Source organism: Schistocerca nitens, chromosome 4, assembly GCF_023898315.1.
Source record: "Schistocerca nitens isolate TAMUIC-IGC-003100 chromosome 4, iqSchNite1.1, whole genome shotgun sequence".
Taxonomy (NCBI): Eukaryota; Metazoa; Arthropoda; class Insecta; order Orthoptera; family Acrididae; genus Schistocerca; species Schistocerca nitens.
In genome coordinates, this window is record NC_064617.1 from 519,189,849 (window position 1) to 519,210,147 (window position 20,299).

Here is a 20,299-nt window from a genome sequence, read left to right on the forward strand (position 1 = left end):
ACAGTTTTGGTGATGGCAAGTTGTTATAGCCGTGGGGGAAGTTATTATGTTTTGTTGAAGTGTATGACAAGTTATTATAGTTGCTACGTAAGTTGGTGCACCTAAAGGTCAACTTTCTGTAGTTGCAAGGCATGTTGTTACAGTTTTTGGGCAAGTTGTTACAGATGTGACATGTGGAAAGTTATTGTTGTGGAGCAAGTTGTTATAGTTGCAGGGCAAATTGATAAGTTATGGAGTAAATTGATACTGTTTTGGGACAAGCCGATACAGTTTGAGGACTTGCGAGTTGTACAGTTTGTGGGGATTAAAAGAAGATAGTTCGAGACTGATACAGTTTCGGATCGAGTTGAAACATTTTCAGAGGACAAGCTGTTAAAGTTTCGGGATAAATTAATACAGATCATTTGTGCACAAAATATCAAAAAATTGTACACAATATTTCAACATCTGTCTCATCGTCGACATCATAATCATCAAAATTCATCAATCTGAGTTATACATGATAGTAAATTTCCTCTTTCTAAGTCTTTGTCTCTCTGTAATGTTTGAGGCAACAACTTTAGAGAGTATTACATGGGGAATGAAAGGAATACAGTTCTCCCAGCAGCTGACATACTCCCACACCACCAGCTACTGTCATATATCTGAGTTATACACCACAGTAATATTCCTACACTACTGGCCATTAAAATTGCTACACCACGAAGATGACGTGCTTCAGACGAGAAATTTAACCGACAGGAAGAGGATGCTGTGATACGCAAATGATTAGCTTTTCAGAGCATTCACACAAGGTTGGCGCCGGTGCCAACACCTACAACCTGCTGACATGAAGAAAGTTTCCAACCGATTTCTCATACACAGACAGCAGTTGACCGGCGTTGCCTGGTGAAACGTTGTTGTGATGCCTCGTGTAAGGAGGAGAAATGCGTACCATCACGTTTCCGGATTGTAGCCTATCGCGATGGCGGTTTATCGTGTCGCGACATTGCTGCTCGCGTTGGTCGAGATCCAATGAATGTTAGCAGAATATGGAATCGGTGGGTTCAGGAGGGTAATACGGAACGCCGTGCTGGATCCCAACGGCCTCGTATCACTAGCAGTCGAGATGACAGGCATCTTATCCGCATGGCTGTAACGGATAGTGCAGCCACGTATCGATCCCTGAGTCAACAGATGGGGACGTTTGCAAGACAACAACCATCTGCACGAACAGTTCGACGGCGTTTGCAGCAGCATGGACTATCAGCTCGGAGACCTTGGCTGCGGTTACCCTTGACGCTGTATCACAGACAAGAGAGCCTGCGGTGGTGTACTCAACGACGAACCTGGGTGCACGAATGGCAAAACGTCATTTTTTCGGATGAATCCAGGTTCTGTTTACAGCAACGTGATGGTGGCATCGGTGTTTGGCGACATCGCGGTGAACGCACATTGAAAGCGTGTATTCACCTGGCGTATCACCTGGCGTGATGGTATGGGGTGCCATTGGTTACACGTCTCGGTCACCTCTTGTTCGCATTGACGGCACTTTGAACAGTGGACGTTACATATCAGATGTGTTACGACCCGTGGCTCTACCCTTTATTCTATCCCTGCGAAACCCTACATTTCAGCAGGATAATGCACGACCGCACGTTGCAGATCCTGTATGGGCCTTTCTGGGTACAGAAAATGTTCGACTGCTGTCCTGGCCAGCACATTCTCCAGATCTCTCATCAATTGAAAACGTCTGGTCAATGGTGGCCGTGCAACTGGCTCGTCACAATACGTCAGTCAGTACTCCTGATGAACTGTGGTATCGTGTTGAAGCTGCATGGGCAGCTGTACCTGTACACGCCATCCAAACTCTGTTTGACTCAATGCCCAGGCGTATCAAGGCCGTTATTACGGCCAGAGGTGGTTGTTCCGGGTACTGATTTCTCAGGATCTATGCACCCAAATTGCGTGAAAATGTAATCACGTGTCAGTTCTAGTATAATATATTTGTCCAACGAATTCCAATTTTTCATCTGCATTTCTTCTTGGTGTAGGAATTTTGTGACCAGTAGTGTATCTCTATCTTTCGCTCTGTAAGACTTATTTTAATAATGGAACACCATTACAATATATTGCTGAGGCAATGAAAAGAATACAGCTTTCTCCAAGTTTTCACCGTGGAACAGCAGAAGGTGACAACATTTTGAAGTGGAACACGAAGTTAATTCATGGCACAGAGTGACTATAAAGTTCGACTGACTGTTATATCACTCGAATGTTTGGGGAATTTAGCTGTGGTGAGTAGTATGATTTACTCTGGTAACTGTTATTCAGAAGTGTACTTTAAGCTTTAAGTTAGATGAGTAGATGTGTGTTCTGCAATACTATAGAACCAATTATTATGCATTTAGGTAAATTTGATGCGAATTACAGAGACTAAACGTTTAGTAACCTGTAACGTACGAGGTACGACAATAAAGTAATGAGACGGATGTGAAAGAAAATTTTGCTTACTGTTTTAGCCAAGTTTAGTGTTGTCTCCTTCAAAGTAGTTCCATTCTGATTGCACAAACTTTTTCCAGCGCTTCTGCCATTGATGGTAACATTTCTGGAACTCATCATCTGTAATATCCTCCAGGACCCTCGTCACAGCTTTTTTAACATCTTGTGTTGTTTGAAAATGGTGTCCCTTGACCGCCGTTTTGACTTTTGGAAATAGAAAAGAGTCGCGTGGAGCGATATCTGGTGAATAAGGTGGCTGTGGTAGTACTGAAATCTGTTTTGAGGTTAAAAATTGCTGTACTGACAGAGCAGTATGGGATGGCACATTATCGTGATACTGAATCCAGTTATCAGCAATGTTGGCATGGACACGAGAAACTCTTTTACGATGTCCTCCTAAAATTTCTTTGTAGTAATGTTGGTTAACTGTTTGTCCAGGAGGCACCCACTCTTTATGAACAATTCCCTTAGAATCAAAGAAGCACACAAGCATGCATTTCACTTTCGACTTTGACATGCGAGCTTCATCTTCAACATTCGTACTGCCTTCACTAAACATTTTATGCCAACGAAAAACCTGAGCTCTTGACATACCCTCCTCTCCAAAAGCCTTCTGAAGCTTGCCATTAGATGTCGTCGCGTTTTCACCCAATTTAACGCAAAAAGAAATGGCATACTGTTGCGCAATATTATGAGGTTCCATTTCCGTGACGAGAGACACAAACACGTGTTAAGTTATTACAGCACAACTCACGACTGAGCAGTTGCAAGGAAAATCAGTTTCATTACTTTATTGTCGCACCTCGTATTTCAATAGTGCCAAAAAGCGAGCTGCATTAATATTGATAAGTAGTACTGTCATTTGAGACGTGGAAATATTTAATTTGAAACTCCATCATGCTGGCAAAGTGCAGTACAGCAATAGATCTTGGACATTAACAAGTGCAGATTAACCTATAGGTTTTTAAAAGTACTGTCAGCATGTAATCCACGTGAATTTTCTTTTAACTTTGTAGAATAATTAAAATACGACAGTAGTGCCACGTGTGTTTTGTGCTGGAAATCTTTCATATTTCAAGAAATATTGTCTTGGAGATGTTCCATCTCTGTCTAGTTCCAGAACCGTCTTCGGTCGTGATGTGATGAGTAGAAACATAGCAGAAGGTCTCCTTGGTTTTACGAAAAAATACATCGTAGTGAAAAGGTTCATCATCCCTTCTTTCTTCCATAAAAATCTCATTTCGCCAGTTTATTCTTTAGCCGTGTTGTATGTGGGTGTGTGTTTTTTATGTCACGTATTTTGTAAAGATTTTAGTATTATTAGTAGTTGATTACGGGAAATAAAAGATTTACAGAGCTTGGAACCACAGGTCAAATTGTTGAATTTTCCAGTCTTCCTCTAAAGTCGTTATTTTACCCAATCTGCGCTAGCCCGAATCATGTGTAACAAAAAGCAATAACTGACATCAGAATCATCCACTATATTTTATAGTTTAGAGTATGATGCATTATCTTTAGCCTGATGAAATGGTGCTTGCAAAGGTGAAGCACTATTGAAAAATCTGTCAAAAGTATTTTAGATATGGAGATAGTACTGCAACACTTCACAAGCAAAGAACTAATTCGATGTGGAAAATTAGTAATTTGAGGCTCCACTGTACTTCGAACCATCTATTGTAAAGATATCGAACTTTGTAAATTCATTAGTGCTGCTTAATCTTTAAGTTCATGCTACAAAGTTCGTGTGTGTGTATGTGTGTGTGTGTGTGTGTGTTTGTGTGTGTGTGTGTGTGTGAGTATGTGTGGGTGTTGCCTGTGTGTGTGTGTGTGTGTGTGTGTGTGTGTGTGTGTGTGTGCATGTGCGTGCATGTGTTTGTGTGTGTATGAAGAAAAAGTAAACTAAAATATCTAAAAGTGAACTAAACTTTTGTAAAAACACATGACTCCTTAATCACTTTGTAAGAGAGCACATATGTATGGTATGAAAAACAGAGGTATATGTGGGTGTGTGTGTGGGGGGGAGGAGGGAGGTGAGGGCTGGTATTTGTGTGTATAGGCTAGGGGGGACAGTGTGTGAGTATGTGGGTGTACGTGGTGCAGAGGTAAATATCTTTGAACACGAAGGCAATTAGGGAAGCTTATTTTTTTCGGAAATACCGTATATCATCGAAGTTTTTGGCATTTTTTTTTTTGTGCAGTTCAAGTAAGTGACTCTTCATTCTAAAATTTTTTAACACTGTGCTCTGATTTACTGGAGAAACGGAGAAGGAGCGGAGAGAGAATGGGAGGGATAAGGGAAGGGAAGGGGACAGAATTATAAAGCAAAACTGCTCTAGTTCCGCCATCTTAATTTTTTAAATTTCAAACCATCACCGCGATCTTGCATTTTTAAAATATTCTGCATTTTTCGATGTCTGCTATACAGCCTGGCATGAGAAATGCACCAAAGTAGCACCCACTCTTTATGAACAATTCCCTTGGAATCAAAGACGCACACAAGCATGCATTCCACTTTCGTCTTTGACATGCGAGCTTCATCTTCAACATTCGTTCTGCCTTCACTAAACATTTTATGCCAACGAAAAACTTGAGATCTTGACATAACCTCCTCTCCAAAAGCCTTCTGTAGGTTGCCATCAGATGTTGTCGCGTTTTCACCCAATTTAACGCAAAAAGAAATGGCATACTGTTGCGCAATATTATGAGGTTCCATTTCCGTGACGAGAGACAAAAACACGTGTTAAGTTATTACAGCACAACTCACGACTGAGCAGTTGCAAGGAAAATCAGTCTCATTACTTTATTGTCGCACCTCGTATTTCAATTGGGGGTCAAATGGCTCTGAGCCCTATGGGACTTAACATCTATGGTCATCAGTCCCCTAGAACTTAGGACTACTTAAACCTAACTAACCTAAGGACATCACACAACACCCAGCCATCACGAGGCAGAGAAAATCCCTGACCCCGCCGGGAATCGAACCCGGGAACCCGGGCGTGGGAAGCGAGAACGCTACCGCACGACCACGAGATGCGGGCATTTCAATAGTGCCAAAAAGCGAGCTGCATTAATATTAATAAGTAGTACTGTCATTTGAGATGTGGAAATATTTAATTTGAAACTCATTACGAACAATCTCTCCTTAGCAGTGTCATCCACACTTGAAATATGTCGTATACTATTGACCATCAAACGTCGCTGTGCTTTAAGTCTCTACATTTGATTTCTCGATATTACATTGACTTGGCCCTACAGCCCTTTTGTCTCTAATTATTCTCTGCAAGTCTCAATCATGTATTAAGAGGTGTCACTAATGTGGTCTGTGCATAGTCTCCGAAACGACTTTGTTGGAAGTAAAGGCAAGCAGACATTTTTTTTTTGGAGAAATCTGTGGACTTCCTGCTGCAGCTCGTATGTGAGAGGAATAGCTACGCTTACAAAACATTACAGACATCTACATAGTTGAAAAACTCCCTTTCGACCCGATGTTAGCATGGACACATCCTGAAACGATCACCAAAAAGGCAATGAAAGCGTCGAGGACTCATTGTGTTGTATGTAAGTGAGAGCTGGGTCTGAGACGCGCACATATCACTAGGTAAAGTTCAAGGTACGGTTAACAGTCTGGTTAACTGTGGTCTAAAAGAGCATAATAATCCATGTAGATGTTTCGCAAACCATCTTAGTAGTATATCTATGGCTACTTTGGTGCATTTCTCATGCCAGACTGTATAGCAGACATCGAAAAATGCAGAATATTTTAAAAATGCAAGATCGCGGTGATGGTTTGAAATTTAAAAAAATTAAGATGGCGGAACTAGAGCAGTTTTGCTTTATAATTCTGTCCCCTTCCCTTCCCTTATCCCTCCCATTCTCACTCCGCTCCTTCTCCGTTTCTCCAGTAAATCAGAGCACAGTGTTAAAAAATTTTAGAATGAAGAGTCACTTACTTGAACTGCACAAAAAAAAATGCCAAAAACTTCGATGATATACGGTATTTCCGAAAAAAATAAGCTTCCCTAATTGCCTTCGTGTTCGAAGATATTTACCTCTGCACCACGTACACCCACATACTCACACACTGTCCCCCCTAGCCTATACACACAAATACCTGCCATCACCTCCCTCCCCCCCCCCCCCCCCCACACACACACACCCACATATACCTCTGTTTTTCATACCATACATATGTGCTCTCTTACAAAGTGATTAAGGAGTCATGTGTTTTTACAAAAGTTTAGTTCACTTTTAGATATTTTAGTTTACTTTTTCTTCATACACACACAAACACATGCACGCACATGCACACACACACACACACACACACACACACACACACACACACAGGCAACACCCACACATACTCACAGACACACACACACAAACACACACACACACACACACATACACACACGAACTTTGTAGCATGAACTTAAAGATTAAGCAGCACTAATGAATTTACAAAGTTCGATATCTTTACAATACATGTACAGTGGAGCCTCAAATTACTAATTTTCCACATCGAATTAGTTCTTTGCTTGTGAAGTGTTGCAGTACTATCTCCATATCTAAAATACTTTTGACAGATTTTTCAATAGTGCTTCACCTTTGCAAGCACCATTTCATCAGGCTAAAGTTAATGCATCATACTCTAAACTATAAAATATAGTGGATGATTCTGATGGCAGTTATTGCTTTTTATTACACATGATTCGGGCTAGCGCAGATTAGGTAAAATAACGACTTTAGAGGAAGACTGGAAAATTCAACAATTTGACCTGTGGTTCCAAGCTCTGTAAATCTTTTATTTCCCGTAGTCAACTACTAATAATACTAAAATCTTTACAAAATTCGTGACATAAAAAACACACACCCACATACAACACGGCTAAAGAATAAACTGGCGAAATGAGATTTTTCTGGAAGAAAGAAGGTATGATGAACCATCATGCTGGCAAAGTGCAGTACAGCAATAGATCTTGGCCATTAACAAGTGCAGTTTAACCTATAGGTTTTTAAAAGTAGTGTCAGCATGTAATCCACGTGAATTTTCTTTTAACTTTGTAGAATAATTAAAATACGACAGTAGTGCCACGTGTGTTTTGTGCTGGAAATCTTTCATATTTTGAGAAATTTTGTCGTTGGAGATGTTTCATCTCTGTCTAGTTTCAGAACCGCCTTCGGTCGTGATGTGATGAGTAGAAACGTAGCAGAAGGTCTCCTTGGTTTTACAAAAAAATACATCGTAATAAAAAGGTTCATCATTACGTCGGCTTTAACGACTACAAAGGGAAAATGATTATCTACTCTACTCAGCACAGCTGGGAGCATCTACCGACCATCTGTGGTCACCTCAGGAAACCATTTACAGAAAGTACTGGAAGATATCACAGGCACTAATAGTTAATATAAGAGAATTATCGGTATTAAATTTAAATATGATTCAGTCAGTAAGGTGTGGCTATATGAAATTCGTTAAATTAAGAATGGGAGTAAACTGGAAGCAGTAACAGAAAAAAGTTAATACTGGAACGGAAGATGTTGTAATGCTCTGTGAAGCCTGGGGCTAAACCGACAGTTACTGTCGCTCTGTAGTGATGGCACCCGGGCGGTATTGTGAAGTTTCAACAGTTCTCAGGTTTAGAGAGCCAAGTGCGCAAAGTTGCATGTAACTTTTGTTACGCAAGATTTATGTGGGAACGGATCGATCTTATTAATTAAGTTTCAACTGTATTGTATATTATCTCCTTCAAGTACCATTATTATCCTACATATACGAGGGCGTGGCGAAAAGTTATGCCTCCGAATTTACGTGAAAATTCTTAAGGCTTTTCATAGAAAACAAACCTTGTTAACATTTTATATTTTCACTCCTCCTTCTACATATTTATTTCTCAACATACTCACTCTCGCGACGAACACGTTATTTCTAACGAGAGACCACACTGTTGATGCTGTCGCTGAGGAATGTTTGACTCTGTTGACAGAGCCACAACCTCCCCTCTGCTTGCACCGCTTCATCAATATGAAAGTGAAGTCCTCGAAGGTGTTTTTTTAAGTTTTGGAAACAGATGAAAATCGGATTGAGGCAAGTCAGGACTGTATGGAGGATGGCAGATGACACTGAGCCCAATGTGTTGGATAGCTGCAGATGTCAGTGCTCGTATGTCGTCTGGCATTGTCATTCTGAAGGAGAGGAGCTCCAGGTGTGATGAACACTTCGAATTCGAAACTGTTTTACAGCACGCTATTTCTCACGCATCGACATAATTACTCTGACAGAGAGCTATAGATATTTAGACTAGAAGAATACAGAAGCAGAATGTTAACGACTTCTGTTTTATTTAAAACACATAAAAATTCGAAAGCATTCATTTTCAGCACGCCCTCATATTAATACACTACTTGCCATTAAAACTGCTACACCAAGAAGAAATGCAGATGACAAACGGGTAATCATTGGACAAATATATTATACTAGAACTGACATGTGATTACATTTTCACGCAATTTGGGTGCATAGATCCAGAGAAATCAGTACCTAGAACAACCACCTCTGGCCGTAATAACGGCCTTGATACGCCTGGGCATTGAGTTAAACAGAGCTTGGATGGTGTGTACAGGTACAGCTACCCATGCAGCTTCAACACGATACCACAGTTCATCAAGAGTACTGACTGGTGTATTGTGACGAGCCAGTTGCTCGGCCACTATTGACCAGACGTTTTCAATTATACATGTACGTCTACATCCATACTCCGCAAGCCACCTGACGGTGTGTCGCGGAGGGTACCCTGAGTACCTCTATCGGTTCTCCCTTCTATTCCAGTCTCGTATTGTTCGTGGAAAGAAGGATTGTCGGTATGCTTCCGTGTGGGCTCTAATCTCTCTGATTTTATCCTCATGGTCTCTTCGCGAGGTATACGTAGGAGGGAGCAATATACTGCTTGACTCTTCGGTGAAGGTATGTTCTCGAAACTTTAACAAAAGCCCGTACCGAGCTACTGAGCGTCTCTCCTGCAGAGTCTTCCACTGGAGTTTATCTATCATCTCCGTAACGCTTTCGCGATTACTAAATGATCCTGTACCGAAGCGCGCTGCTCTCCGTTGGATCTTCTCTATCTCTTCTATCAACCCTATCTGGTACGGATCCCACACCGCTGAGCATTATTCAAGTAGTGGGCGAACAAGCGTACTGTAACCTACTTCCTTTGTTTTCGGATTGCATTTCCTTAGGATTCTTCCAATGAATCTCAGTCTGGCATCTGCTTTACCGACGATCAACTTTACATGATCATTCCATTTTAAATCACTCCTAATGCGTACTCCCAGATAATTTATGGAATTAACTGCTTCCAGTTGCTGACCTGCTATTTTGTAGCTAAATGATGAGGGATCTATCTTTCTATGTATTCGCAGCACATTACACTTGTCTACATTGAGATTCAAATGCCATTCCCTGCACCATGTGTCAATTCGCTGCAGATCCTTCTGCATTTCAGTACAATTTTCCATTGTTACAACCTCTCGATATACCACAGCATCATCTGCAAAAAGCCTCAGTGAACATCCGATGTCATCCACAAGGTCATTTAGGTATATTGTGAATAGCAACGGTCCTATGACACTCCCCTGCAGTACACCTGAAATCACTCTCACTTCGGAAGACTTCTCTCCATTGCGAATGACATGCTGCGTTCTGTTATCTAGGAACTCTTCAATCCAATCACACAATTGCTCTGATAGTCCATATGCTATTACTTTGTTCATTAAACGACTGTGGGCAACTGTATCAAACGCCTTGCGGAAGTCAAGAAACACGGCATCTACCTGTGAACCCGTGTCTATGGCCCTCTGAGTCTCGTGGAGGAATAGCGCGAGCTGGGTTTCACACGACCGTCTTTTTCGAAACCCATGCTGATTCCTACAGAGTAGATTTCTAGTCTCCAGAAAAGTCATTATACTCGAACATAATACGTGTTCCAAAATTCTACAACTGATCGACGTTAGAGATATAGGTCTATAGTTCTGCACATCTGTTCGATGTCCCTTCTTGAAAACGGGAATGACCTGTGCCCTTTTCCAATCCTTTGGAACGCTACGCTCTTCTAGAGACCTACGGTACAGCGCTGCAAGAAGAGGGGCAAGTTCCTTCGCGTACTCTCTGTAAAATCGAACTGGTATCCCATCAGGTCCAGCGGCCTTTCCTCTTTTGAGCGATTTTAATTGTTTCTCTATCCCTCTGTCATCTATTTCTATATCTACCATTTTGTCATCTGTACGACAATCTAGAGAAGGAACTACAGTGCAGTCTTCCTCTGTGAAACAGCTTTGGAAAAAGACAGTATTTCGGCCTTTAGTCTGTCATCCTCTGTTTCAGTACCATTTTGGTCACAGAGTGTCTGGACATTTTGTTTTGATCCACCTACTGCTTTGACATAAGACCAAAATTTCTTAGGATTTTCTGCCAAGTCAGTACATAGAACTTTACTTTCGAATTCATTGAACGCCTCTCGCATAGCCCTCCTCACACTACATTTAGCTTCGCGTAGTTTTTGTTTTTTTTTGCAAGGCTTTGGCTATGTTTATGTTTGCTGTGAAGTTCCCTTTGCTTCCGCAGCAGTTTTCTAACTCTGTTGTTGTACCATGGTGGCTCTTTTCCATCTCTTACGATCTTGCTTGGCACATACTCATCTAACGCATATTGTACGATCGTTCTGAGCTTTGTCCACTATCCTGAACACTATCTGTACTTGAGACAAAACTTTTCTGTTGAGCCGTCAGGTACTCTGTAATCTGCTTTTTGTCACTTTTGCTAAACAGAAAAATTTTTCTACCTTTTTTAATATTTCTATTTACGGCTGAAATCATCGATGCCGTAACCGCTTTATGATCGCTGATTCCCTGTTCTGCGTTAACTATTTCAAATAGTTCGGGTCTGTTTGTCACCAGAAAGTCTAATATGTTATCGCCACGAGTCGGTTCTCTGTTTAACTGCTCAAGGTAGTTGTCAGATAAAGCACTTAAAAAAAGAGATCTGGAGAATGTGCTGGCCAGGGCAGCAGTCGAACATTTTCTGTATCCAGAAAGGCCGTACAGGACGTGCAACATGCGGTCGTGCATTATCCTGCTGAAATGTAGGGTTTCGCAGGGATCGAATGAAGGGTAGAGCCGCGGGTCGTAACACATCTGATATGTAACGACCACTGTTCAATGTGCCGTCAGTGCGAACAAGAGGTGACCGAGACGTGTAACCAATGGCACCCCATACCATCACGCCGGGTGATACGCCAGTATGGCGATGACGAATACACACTTTAAATGTGCGTTCACCGCGATGTTGCCAACCGCGATGTTGCCAAACACCGATGCCACCATCACGTTGCTGTAAACAGAACCTGCATTCATCCGAAAAAAATGGCGTTTTGCCATTCGTGCACCCAGGTTCGTCGTTGAGTACACCATCGCAGGCGCTCCTGTCTGTGATGCAGCGTCAAGGGTAACCGCAGCCATGGTCTCCGAGCTGATAGTCTATGCTGTTGCAAACGTCGTCGAACTGTTCGTACAGATGGTTGTTGTCTTGCAAACGTCCCCATCTGTTGACTCAGGCTGCACTATCCGTTACAGCCATGCGGATAAGATGCCTGTCATCTCGACTGCTAGTGATACAAGGCCGTTGGGATCCAGCACGGCTTTCCGTATTACCCTCCTGAACCCACCGATTCCATATTCTGCTAACAGTCATTAGAACTCAAACAACGCGAGCAGCAATGTCGCGATACGATAAACCGCAATCGCGATAGGCTACAATCCGACCTTTATCAAAGTCGGAAATGTGATGGTAGGCATGTCTGCTCCTTACACGAGGCATCACAACAACGTTTGACCAGGCAAAGCCGGTCAACTGCTGTTTGTGTATGAGAAATCGGTTGGGAACTTTCCTCATGTCAGCACGTTGTAGGTGTCGCCACTGGCGCCAACCTTGTGTGAATGCTCTGAAAAGCTAATCAATTGCAAATCACAGCATCTTCTTCCTTTCCGTTAAATTTCGCGTTTGTAGCACGTCATCTTCGTGGTGTAGCAATTTTAATGGCCAGCAGTGTACTACAATGAATACATTCTTTTTTAATTTTCTAATGTATACTTTACTCTATGTAATAGTTTTTAATGGATTCCCATAGAACATTTTAGAAAATAAATATAAACTACTTGTATGTACAACATTAACACTCAATTGCAAAAGAAAGACAATTGTGTGAAATTCTTCAGCTGAAGGTTATTATGGGACAATTATATTTGATCACAGCAGTGGTTTCTGGATGAGTGCGTATTACCCCGTATTTTGCAGAAATGTTTCAAGAGTTGTTTAATTTACATTAACTGACAAAAATAATGAAGCACCCAAAAGAGGAGGAGGAGACGAAACATAACTTCACGGGTTGAGAGGATAGGTGATGTTATTGCAGTGATTATAAAATCTGGACAAATTTATAAAGAACTTCGCAATACGAGTTCCCTTGTCAGTATGACTTAGCGCCATTTCTGGCATGGAGATAGGCGCTGCTTCGATTGGGAAGGATGTCATAAAGCAGTTATATCCTGTCCTGAGGCTAGCTGACCCGCAAGTGTAGTAACTAGTCCTTGATATCCTGGATACTGGTGATGTGATAAAGTTAACGTCCAAACTGATACCACACGTGTTCCATTGGTGACAGATTTGGGAAGTTTGATGACCACATGTATACTTCAGCATTACCAGGCAGTTTATGGACACGAATGACATATGTGGACGAGCATTGTTCTGTTGAAAACAGGCACTACGATACAGCCACAAGAGATGTAACACATGAGGATGCAGGATGTCCATGACGTAATGCTGTCCTCATAACCACTGTCAGGCAGTATCTGAAGTAATGCCCGCTGACTCCCCGCACGATGGCACCAGGAGCAACAACACCGTTGCACCTCTCAAAACGTTGGGAGAATAATTTTTTTCCCAGGTCTCTGCCACGCTAGCTGCTACGATCATCCAGTATAACGCAGAATCGGGTTTCATCTCAGACATCAAGCGACACCATCCATGTTTCCTGGTGATGAAACCACTCCAAATAGAGATGTTGGTGTTGTGTTGTTAACCGCAGGTAACGCACGGGACGGTAGTTCCCTTCTCTGGCTACTGCTAGTCTTCGACCGGTAGTGTGGGATGAAACAGAATGCTGAAGGGAGCGTATTACTTGTTTTCGGGTGGCAGGGGCAAATGTGAAGAGTTTACGATGAACTTGGTGCACAATATGGCGCCCCTCCCTTGTATTTGTGAAACGTGTTTGACGGGATAGAGGACGATTAGTATGTCTGCCCCAAGCCCGCGCAGTTGGCCGCGCGGTCTAACGCACGTCTTTCTAGGCGGGAAGGAGCGCCTGGTCCCCAGCATGAATCCGCCCGGCTGCCTTGTCTCGAGGTCCAGTGAGCCAGCCAGTCTGTGGGTGGCTTTTAGGCGGTTTTCCATCTGCCTCGGCGAATGCGGGCTGGTTCCCCTTATTCCGCCTCAGTTACACTATGTCGGCGACTGCTGCGCAAACAAGTTCTCCACGTACGCATACACCACTATTACTCTACCATGCAAACATAGGGGCTACACTCGTCTGGTGTGAGACGTTCCCTGGGGGGTCCACCGGGGGCCGAACCGCACAATAACCCTGGGTTCGGTGTGGGGCGGCGGAGGGGTGAAGTGGACTGCGGTAGTCGTCGTGGGGTTGTGGACCATTGCGGCTGCGGCGGGGACGGAACCTCTCCGTCGTTTCTAGGTCCCCGGTTAACATACAATACAATACAATGTCTGCCCCACGTTCCCACGCAGACCAACATTGGGCCACTGTCACATATGAATGCCGGCCGCGGTGGTCTCGCGGTTCTAGGCGCGCTGTCCGGAACCGTGCGACTGCTACGGTCGCAGGTTCGAATCCTGCCTCGGGCATGGATGTGTGTGTACTCCTTAGCGTAAGTTAGTCTAACTTACATTAAGTAGTGCGTAAGCTTAGGGACCGATGACCTTAGCAGTTTGATCCCATAAGACCTTACCACAAATTTCAATTTTCCTGAACTGTGTGTCGTACAACGAAATATGTTTTTGTAGATACATTCAGCAGCGGATGCTGTCTGCGAAAAGTGTTACGAATAGAGTTAGTAGGAACGAACTAATAAATTTAAATGTCCTGAATGATGCAGTAGTTTTTCACGCATCTCATTGTTTATGGCGTCATATCTCCTGAACCAAGTGCTGTAAAATGGTGCAATGTTTCTAGTACATTCAATGGGATACGTGAATAAGGACTGCGAAATGTGCCGCGAATGCAGTTAGTATTAAAGAAGTAATAAACTAAAACGTCGTTCTTCACGCGGCAGTTTTACTGCGTGAAAAGCGAATATACAGTAAGCGATAAGCTTAGCTCGAGAAAAAGTTTCTGAAAGGTTTGAAATGATGTGTAAGGTTAGTTGCAAGTCTCTAAGTGCTCTCATTCTCATATACTTCATGAGGAAATTATGGGTATCTACGCGTCGTGAGCTAGACTGCTTTTTCAATCCCACCCCCACCCCTCTTCTAGGTACGTGGTTCTTACCCCAACAGCGATTACTTCCAGACAATATGCTTGGAATGCTAGAATCATAAGTTTTGTCTGTGTTTCTGATGTAGCAACGCTACACACTATGGCACATATTTGGCGTTGTATTTGCTGACGAGCTGATAATGCAAAACATACCATCCAGTAATCGCTTCTTCCTTCAGATCAGCTGAAGCCAGGGCATCAAATGACACGTCCATCCTCGTGCACATAGGGTGCAACACTTACATTCTAGTTTTAGCTCTCATCCAGTGTTATACCAAGATACATAGCTAGGAAACAGAAGAACAAAAATGGTTCAAAAGGCTCTAAGCACAATGGGACTTGACATCTGAGGTCATCAGTACCCTAGAATTTAGAACTACTTAAACCTAACTTACCTAAGGAAATCACACACATCGATGCCCGAGGCAAGATGCGAACCTGCGACCGTAGCGGCAGCGCGGTTCCGGACTGAGGTGCCTAGAACCGCTCGGCCACAGTTGCCGACCAGAAGAACATTTCAGTATTATTGAAAATGGTGTGAGTAATGGGTTTACGTAAATATGAACAAAAGAGATACGATGAGCTGCCGTAATTGAACAGAGTTCGTCATAAATCCTATTTTTGTGGTTCAGTCATATACAGCGTGGGGATCTCTGTTAATGGAAATTACAGCTGCATTAAATTTTTTGCGTTGACGGTTATGGAAGATATGATTTTGTTTATAAAGAAAGCGTCAGTGATCGTCAACTGAACTTCGAGAAACGTATCATGTTTGCCTTCAGACTACACATTTCAGGTTCCTTTCGTTAAATAATGTTGCCGTCCTGTAAATTGCCATTAAAACCATTCCTGAGCTGTGACAGGGGATCTTTCAACTTTTGGGTTAGTATGTCGAAAACGATTTTGACATACTAACACAAAAGCTGAAAGATCCTCTGCAACAGCACAGGATGGTACTAATTGCAATTGGAATTGAAATGGTAAATATAGTCTCCTGTTTTTGATTCTTGGCAGTCTTATGCCACTATCTATTTTTAATAAGAGCAGTTAGTTTGATGAGTCCCATTCGATAAAACTAATTACGTAAGTAGGAAGACATCATGTGTTCTTAAGCGCCTGCATCCACGTGAGTTGCTTCGTCATCTGTAAGTGGTATTTGTTCTGATAATCTGTACACTGTAGAGGAAGGCAGGGGGGTGTACTTGCCCATGTAGGCCATGGTGCCGCAGCGCTCGTGCAGCATCTGGTCGTAGGCGACTCCGCTGCGGACGACGCTCTGCCCGAAGTCGGTCACCTTGATGTAGAGTTTGTCCTCCGGGTCGTCCGGGTTTGTTGTCAGCAGGATATTCTCCAGCTTCAGGTCCCTGTGCACGATACCTGCGCATTTCCACGTGCACAGATAAACCTCGAAGGAAAATTTGCAATATAATTACAGAAATGGTTTTAAAGTTAGCATTTAGAGCCCAAATAAGCATAATTAAAATAGGTGAAGGAAACTTATTAAACTGAGTATCTTTACCAACAGTCCTTATGACATATACGGAAATATACAGCAAATTTTAAAAATATGTTTCATTCTCTGTCCCAAAGAACAGAGCTGCGTGGGTTGTTAAAGAGGCTGGCCATTCTAGCCACACTTAGGTTTTGCCAAATACCAGATTAATTGATAGCGGAACAGATCGCATTTGGGAATATTTGGAAGGATATCTCCAGTTATGACATTTGCCTTACAACCATGAGAAAACTCCAAAAATATTTGTCTGAACTGGGTGATCAGAGCTATTTAATTTCATTCCTGGGACAGTGCATCCATTGCAAAAGTGTGACAACGCAGTTCTTCGTTGAAATGCATAAGTAAGTCAAGCCAATGGCTTTCCTAAGATAGGAAGTATACCTACCTGATACTACAGAGTATTCCACGATTGTGCCCTCTCTGTGTCCACCTCCTTCATCCTCATCTTTCTGTCCCTTTCATCCTCCAACCTCTTTCTGTCCATCTCCTTCTCCCAACTCTCTCTGTCTCTCCATCTCCTCTGCCACCTTTTTCTAACCATATCTTCATCCATGTCCCACTGTTCATCTCCTCCTCTCTCTCTATGCCCATTTCAGTTTCCTGCCTTTCTCTCGTCCGGTCCCTCTGTCCCCATCTCTCTATCCATGTCTCCCTATCCCCATCAACCTATCCATCTCTTCCTGCCCCCTCTTCCTATCAATTTCCTCCTTCCACTCTCCCTATCCATGTCTTCTGACCCCATGTCTCTATTCATCTCCTCCTCCCTGTCCTTCCTGTCTCCCTATCCATCTCATCCAGCTTCCCCTCTCTGTTCCTCCTCTCCTTCCCCCTCTCTCCCTATACATGCCTCCTTTCCCAACTCTCTGTCCATCCCCTCCTGCCACCCTTCTCTATATCCATATACTCCTGCTCTCTCTCTCTGTCCATACCCTCTTCTATCCGCACATGCAGCCTCAGCGAAAACAGCTCGATGAAACAGGCTGACTGAACACCCAAAAATTGCCTGTTGTGTAGGACAGCCTATATGTCATGGGCTTCATAAGCGTTTTTTGCACCTGATGTGTAGGCTGCACTGCAAACCAGGTCAGTAAGACAGGCCAATACTATTCCAAAACAACACCCCCATTGTACAGGGCAGCATACATGTTGAGAGCTGGAAAAATATTTCTTGCCCAAATCTTTCTGTCAGGCCAATAAGGCAAACCAATGTAACTCCCACATACAATGCCTGTTGTGTAGGGCTGCCTATATGACAGAGTCTGAAAAAACACTATTTTCCCCTTTCTCTACTCCCACGGGAGCTATAAGTATATGAACCCCATTGTGCTCATGAAGTTTGCAGATTCTACATCTACATCCAAATGGATACTATGCAGATCATATTTAAGGGTGTGGCAGAGGGTTCATTGAACCGTCTTCACTGTTCTGTATTATTCCAATCACATACAGCGCACAGATAAAACGAACTCCTATATTTTTCTATAAGAGCTCTGATTACCCTTATTTTATCACGGTGATCGTTTATCGCTATGTAGGTAGGCATCAACAAAATATTTTCGCATTTGGAGGAGAAAGTGGGTTATTGAAATTTCGTGAGAAGATTCTGCCGCAACGAAAAACACCTTTGTTTTAAATTTGTCCATCCCAAATCCTGTACTATTTCAGTGACACTCTCTCCCCTATTTCGCGATAGTAGAAAACGTGCTGCCCTTCCATGAACTTTTTCGATCTACTCCATCAATCCTATCTGGTAAGGGTCCCACACTGCGCAGCAGTATTCTAAAAGATGACAGACACGTGTAGTGTAGGCAGTATCTTTAGTAGATCTGTTACATTTTCTAAGTGTCCTACCAATAAAACACAGTCTTTGGTTAGCCTTCCCCACAACATTTTATATGTGTTCTTTCCAATTTAAGTTGTTTGTAATTCTAATTCCTAGGTATTTAGTTGAATTTACATCCTTTAGATTTGATTGATCTATCATGTAACTGAATTTCTTTTACCACTCATGTGAATGACCTCACACTTCTCGTTATTTAGGTTCAATTGCCAATTTTCGCACCATAAATCGTTTTGCGATTTGTTTTCAGCTTCTGGTGATTGTACTTGTCGATAAACGACAGGGACATCTGCAGACAACCTAAGACGGCTGCTCAGATTGTCTCCCAGTTCGTTTACATAGATAAGGAAACAGCAAAGGGCCTATAATACTACCTTGGGGAATGCCAGAAATCATTTCTGTTTTGCTCTACAACTTTCCGTCAGTTACTACGAATTGTGTGACCTCTCTGACAGTAAATCTAAAATCCAGTCACATAACTGAGGCGCTATTCCATTAGCACGCAAGTTCACTACAAGTCGATTGTGTGTGGGGGACGAGGAGATGGACAGAGAGAGGAGGAAGAGAAGGTCCAGGGTTTTGGGAGGATATCTCAGATACATACATCTCCCCACAGCTTTGCTTAAGCATTTCACACATGTACTGCACTCATTTCCTCTTCCTCCTTCTCTGTCTGTCCCCTCCTCGCCCCTGTCTGCCCATCTGTTCCTCCACCCTATATCTGTCCATCTCCTTCTCCCCTCTCAAACCACCTATTCCTCCTTCCTCTCTCCCTGTCAATCGCCTCCTTTTCCCCTCTCTGTCCATCTCCTCCAACACCCATCTCTCTTTCCATCTCCCACAGCTCTCTCTCTCCCCACCTATCACCTCCTGTCTCCACTGCCGATGTATCACATCCTCCCTCATCTCTCCTGTCCATCTCCTCTGCTCCCTTTGTCCCCATTCCTCTCTGCCTATCTCCTCCTTCCACCTTCTCTGTCAATCTCCTCTTTGCCTCACTATCTGACCATCTCATCCTCCACCATATCTTTTCCCATCTCCTTCTCCTCTCCCTGTCCACCTTCTTCCTCCACCTTCCTCTCCTCCCTCACTCTGTCCACCTGATCTCTGATCTCTCTTTGATCCTCCTCACTCTGCCTCTCAGTATCCTTCTTCTCCTCTCTTAGTCCACCTGTTCTTGCCTGCCTTTCCCTCTCTGTCCCCACCTCCTCCTATCAATTTCCTCATCCACTCTCTATGTCTCCTCCATACCTCCCCCCCTCTGCCTGTCTTCTCCTTGTCCCCCTCTCTGCCCACCTCTTCCTTGCCTCTGTCTTTGCCCATCTCCTCCTTGCCCCCTTCTTAGATCATCTTTTCGTCCCAAGCTCTCTGTCCACCTCCTCTTCCCCCACTTTTTGTCCATCTAGTCATCCTGCACCCTATCCCTGTGTCCTCCTCCTTCTCCCTATTCATCTCTTCATGTTCCCATCTCTCTCTCTATCCACCCTTTCTTCCCCCTCTCTTCCTGTCTCTCTTTCTGTCTGCCCCATCTATCCCTTCTCTCCCTCCTGATCCATCTCTTTGTCCATCACCTCTTCCATCCATCTCAACCATCTGCCAGCTTTGCCCAGCGACATATAAAACATCTGTTGTGCAGGACACAGTATGTCAGGGGTTTCAAAGCATTTTGTGCCTAACATGTAGGTTGCTCTTCAAAGCAGGTAGATAAGGCAGACCAATACTGCTCTAATACAAAAAGCCTGTCGTACAGGGCGTGTCCACATCTGGAGCTGGAATACCGTTTCTTGCCTCTGAATGAACGTCATATTTCGAAGAACGCAAAATCTGTAAGATTTCAGATGTTTTGCTTAAGTTCATAAT

The 20,299-nt window shown here is 43.2% G+C and overlaps 1 protein-coding gene across 1 annotated transcript in view; it reads right to left on the reverse strand.

Annotated features, from left to right (window-relative positions):
- Nucleotides 1–20,299, reverse strand: part of LOC126252414 (serine/threonine-protein kinase 33-like) — a 115,491-nt gene that overhangs the window by 24,700 nt on the left and 70,492 nt on the right. The window contains exon 3 of the mRNA XM_049953304.1: nt 16,293–16,463. Coding sequence (XP_049809261.1) covers nt 16,293–16,463 — 171 coding nt within the window. The remainder of the gene's footprint in view (nt 1–16,292; nt 16,464–20,299) is intronic.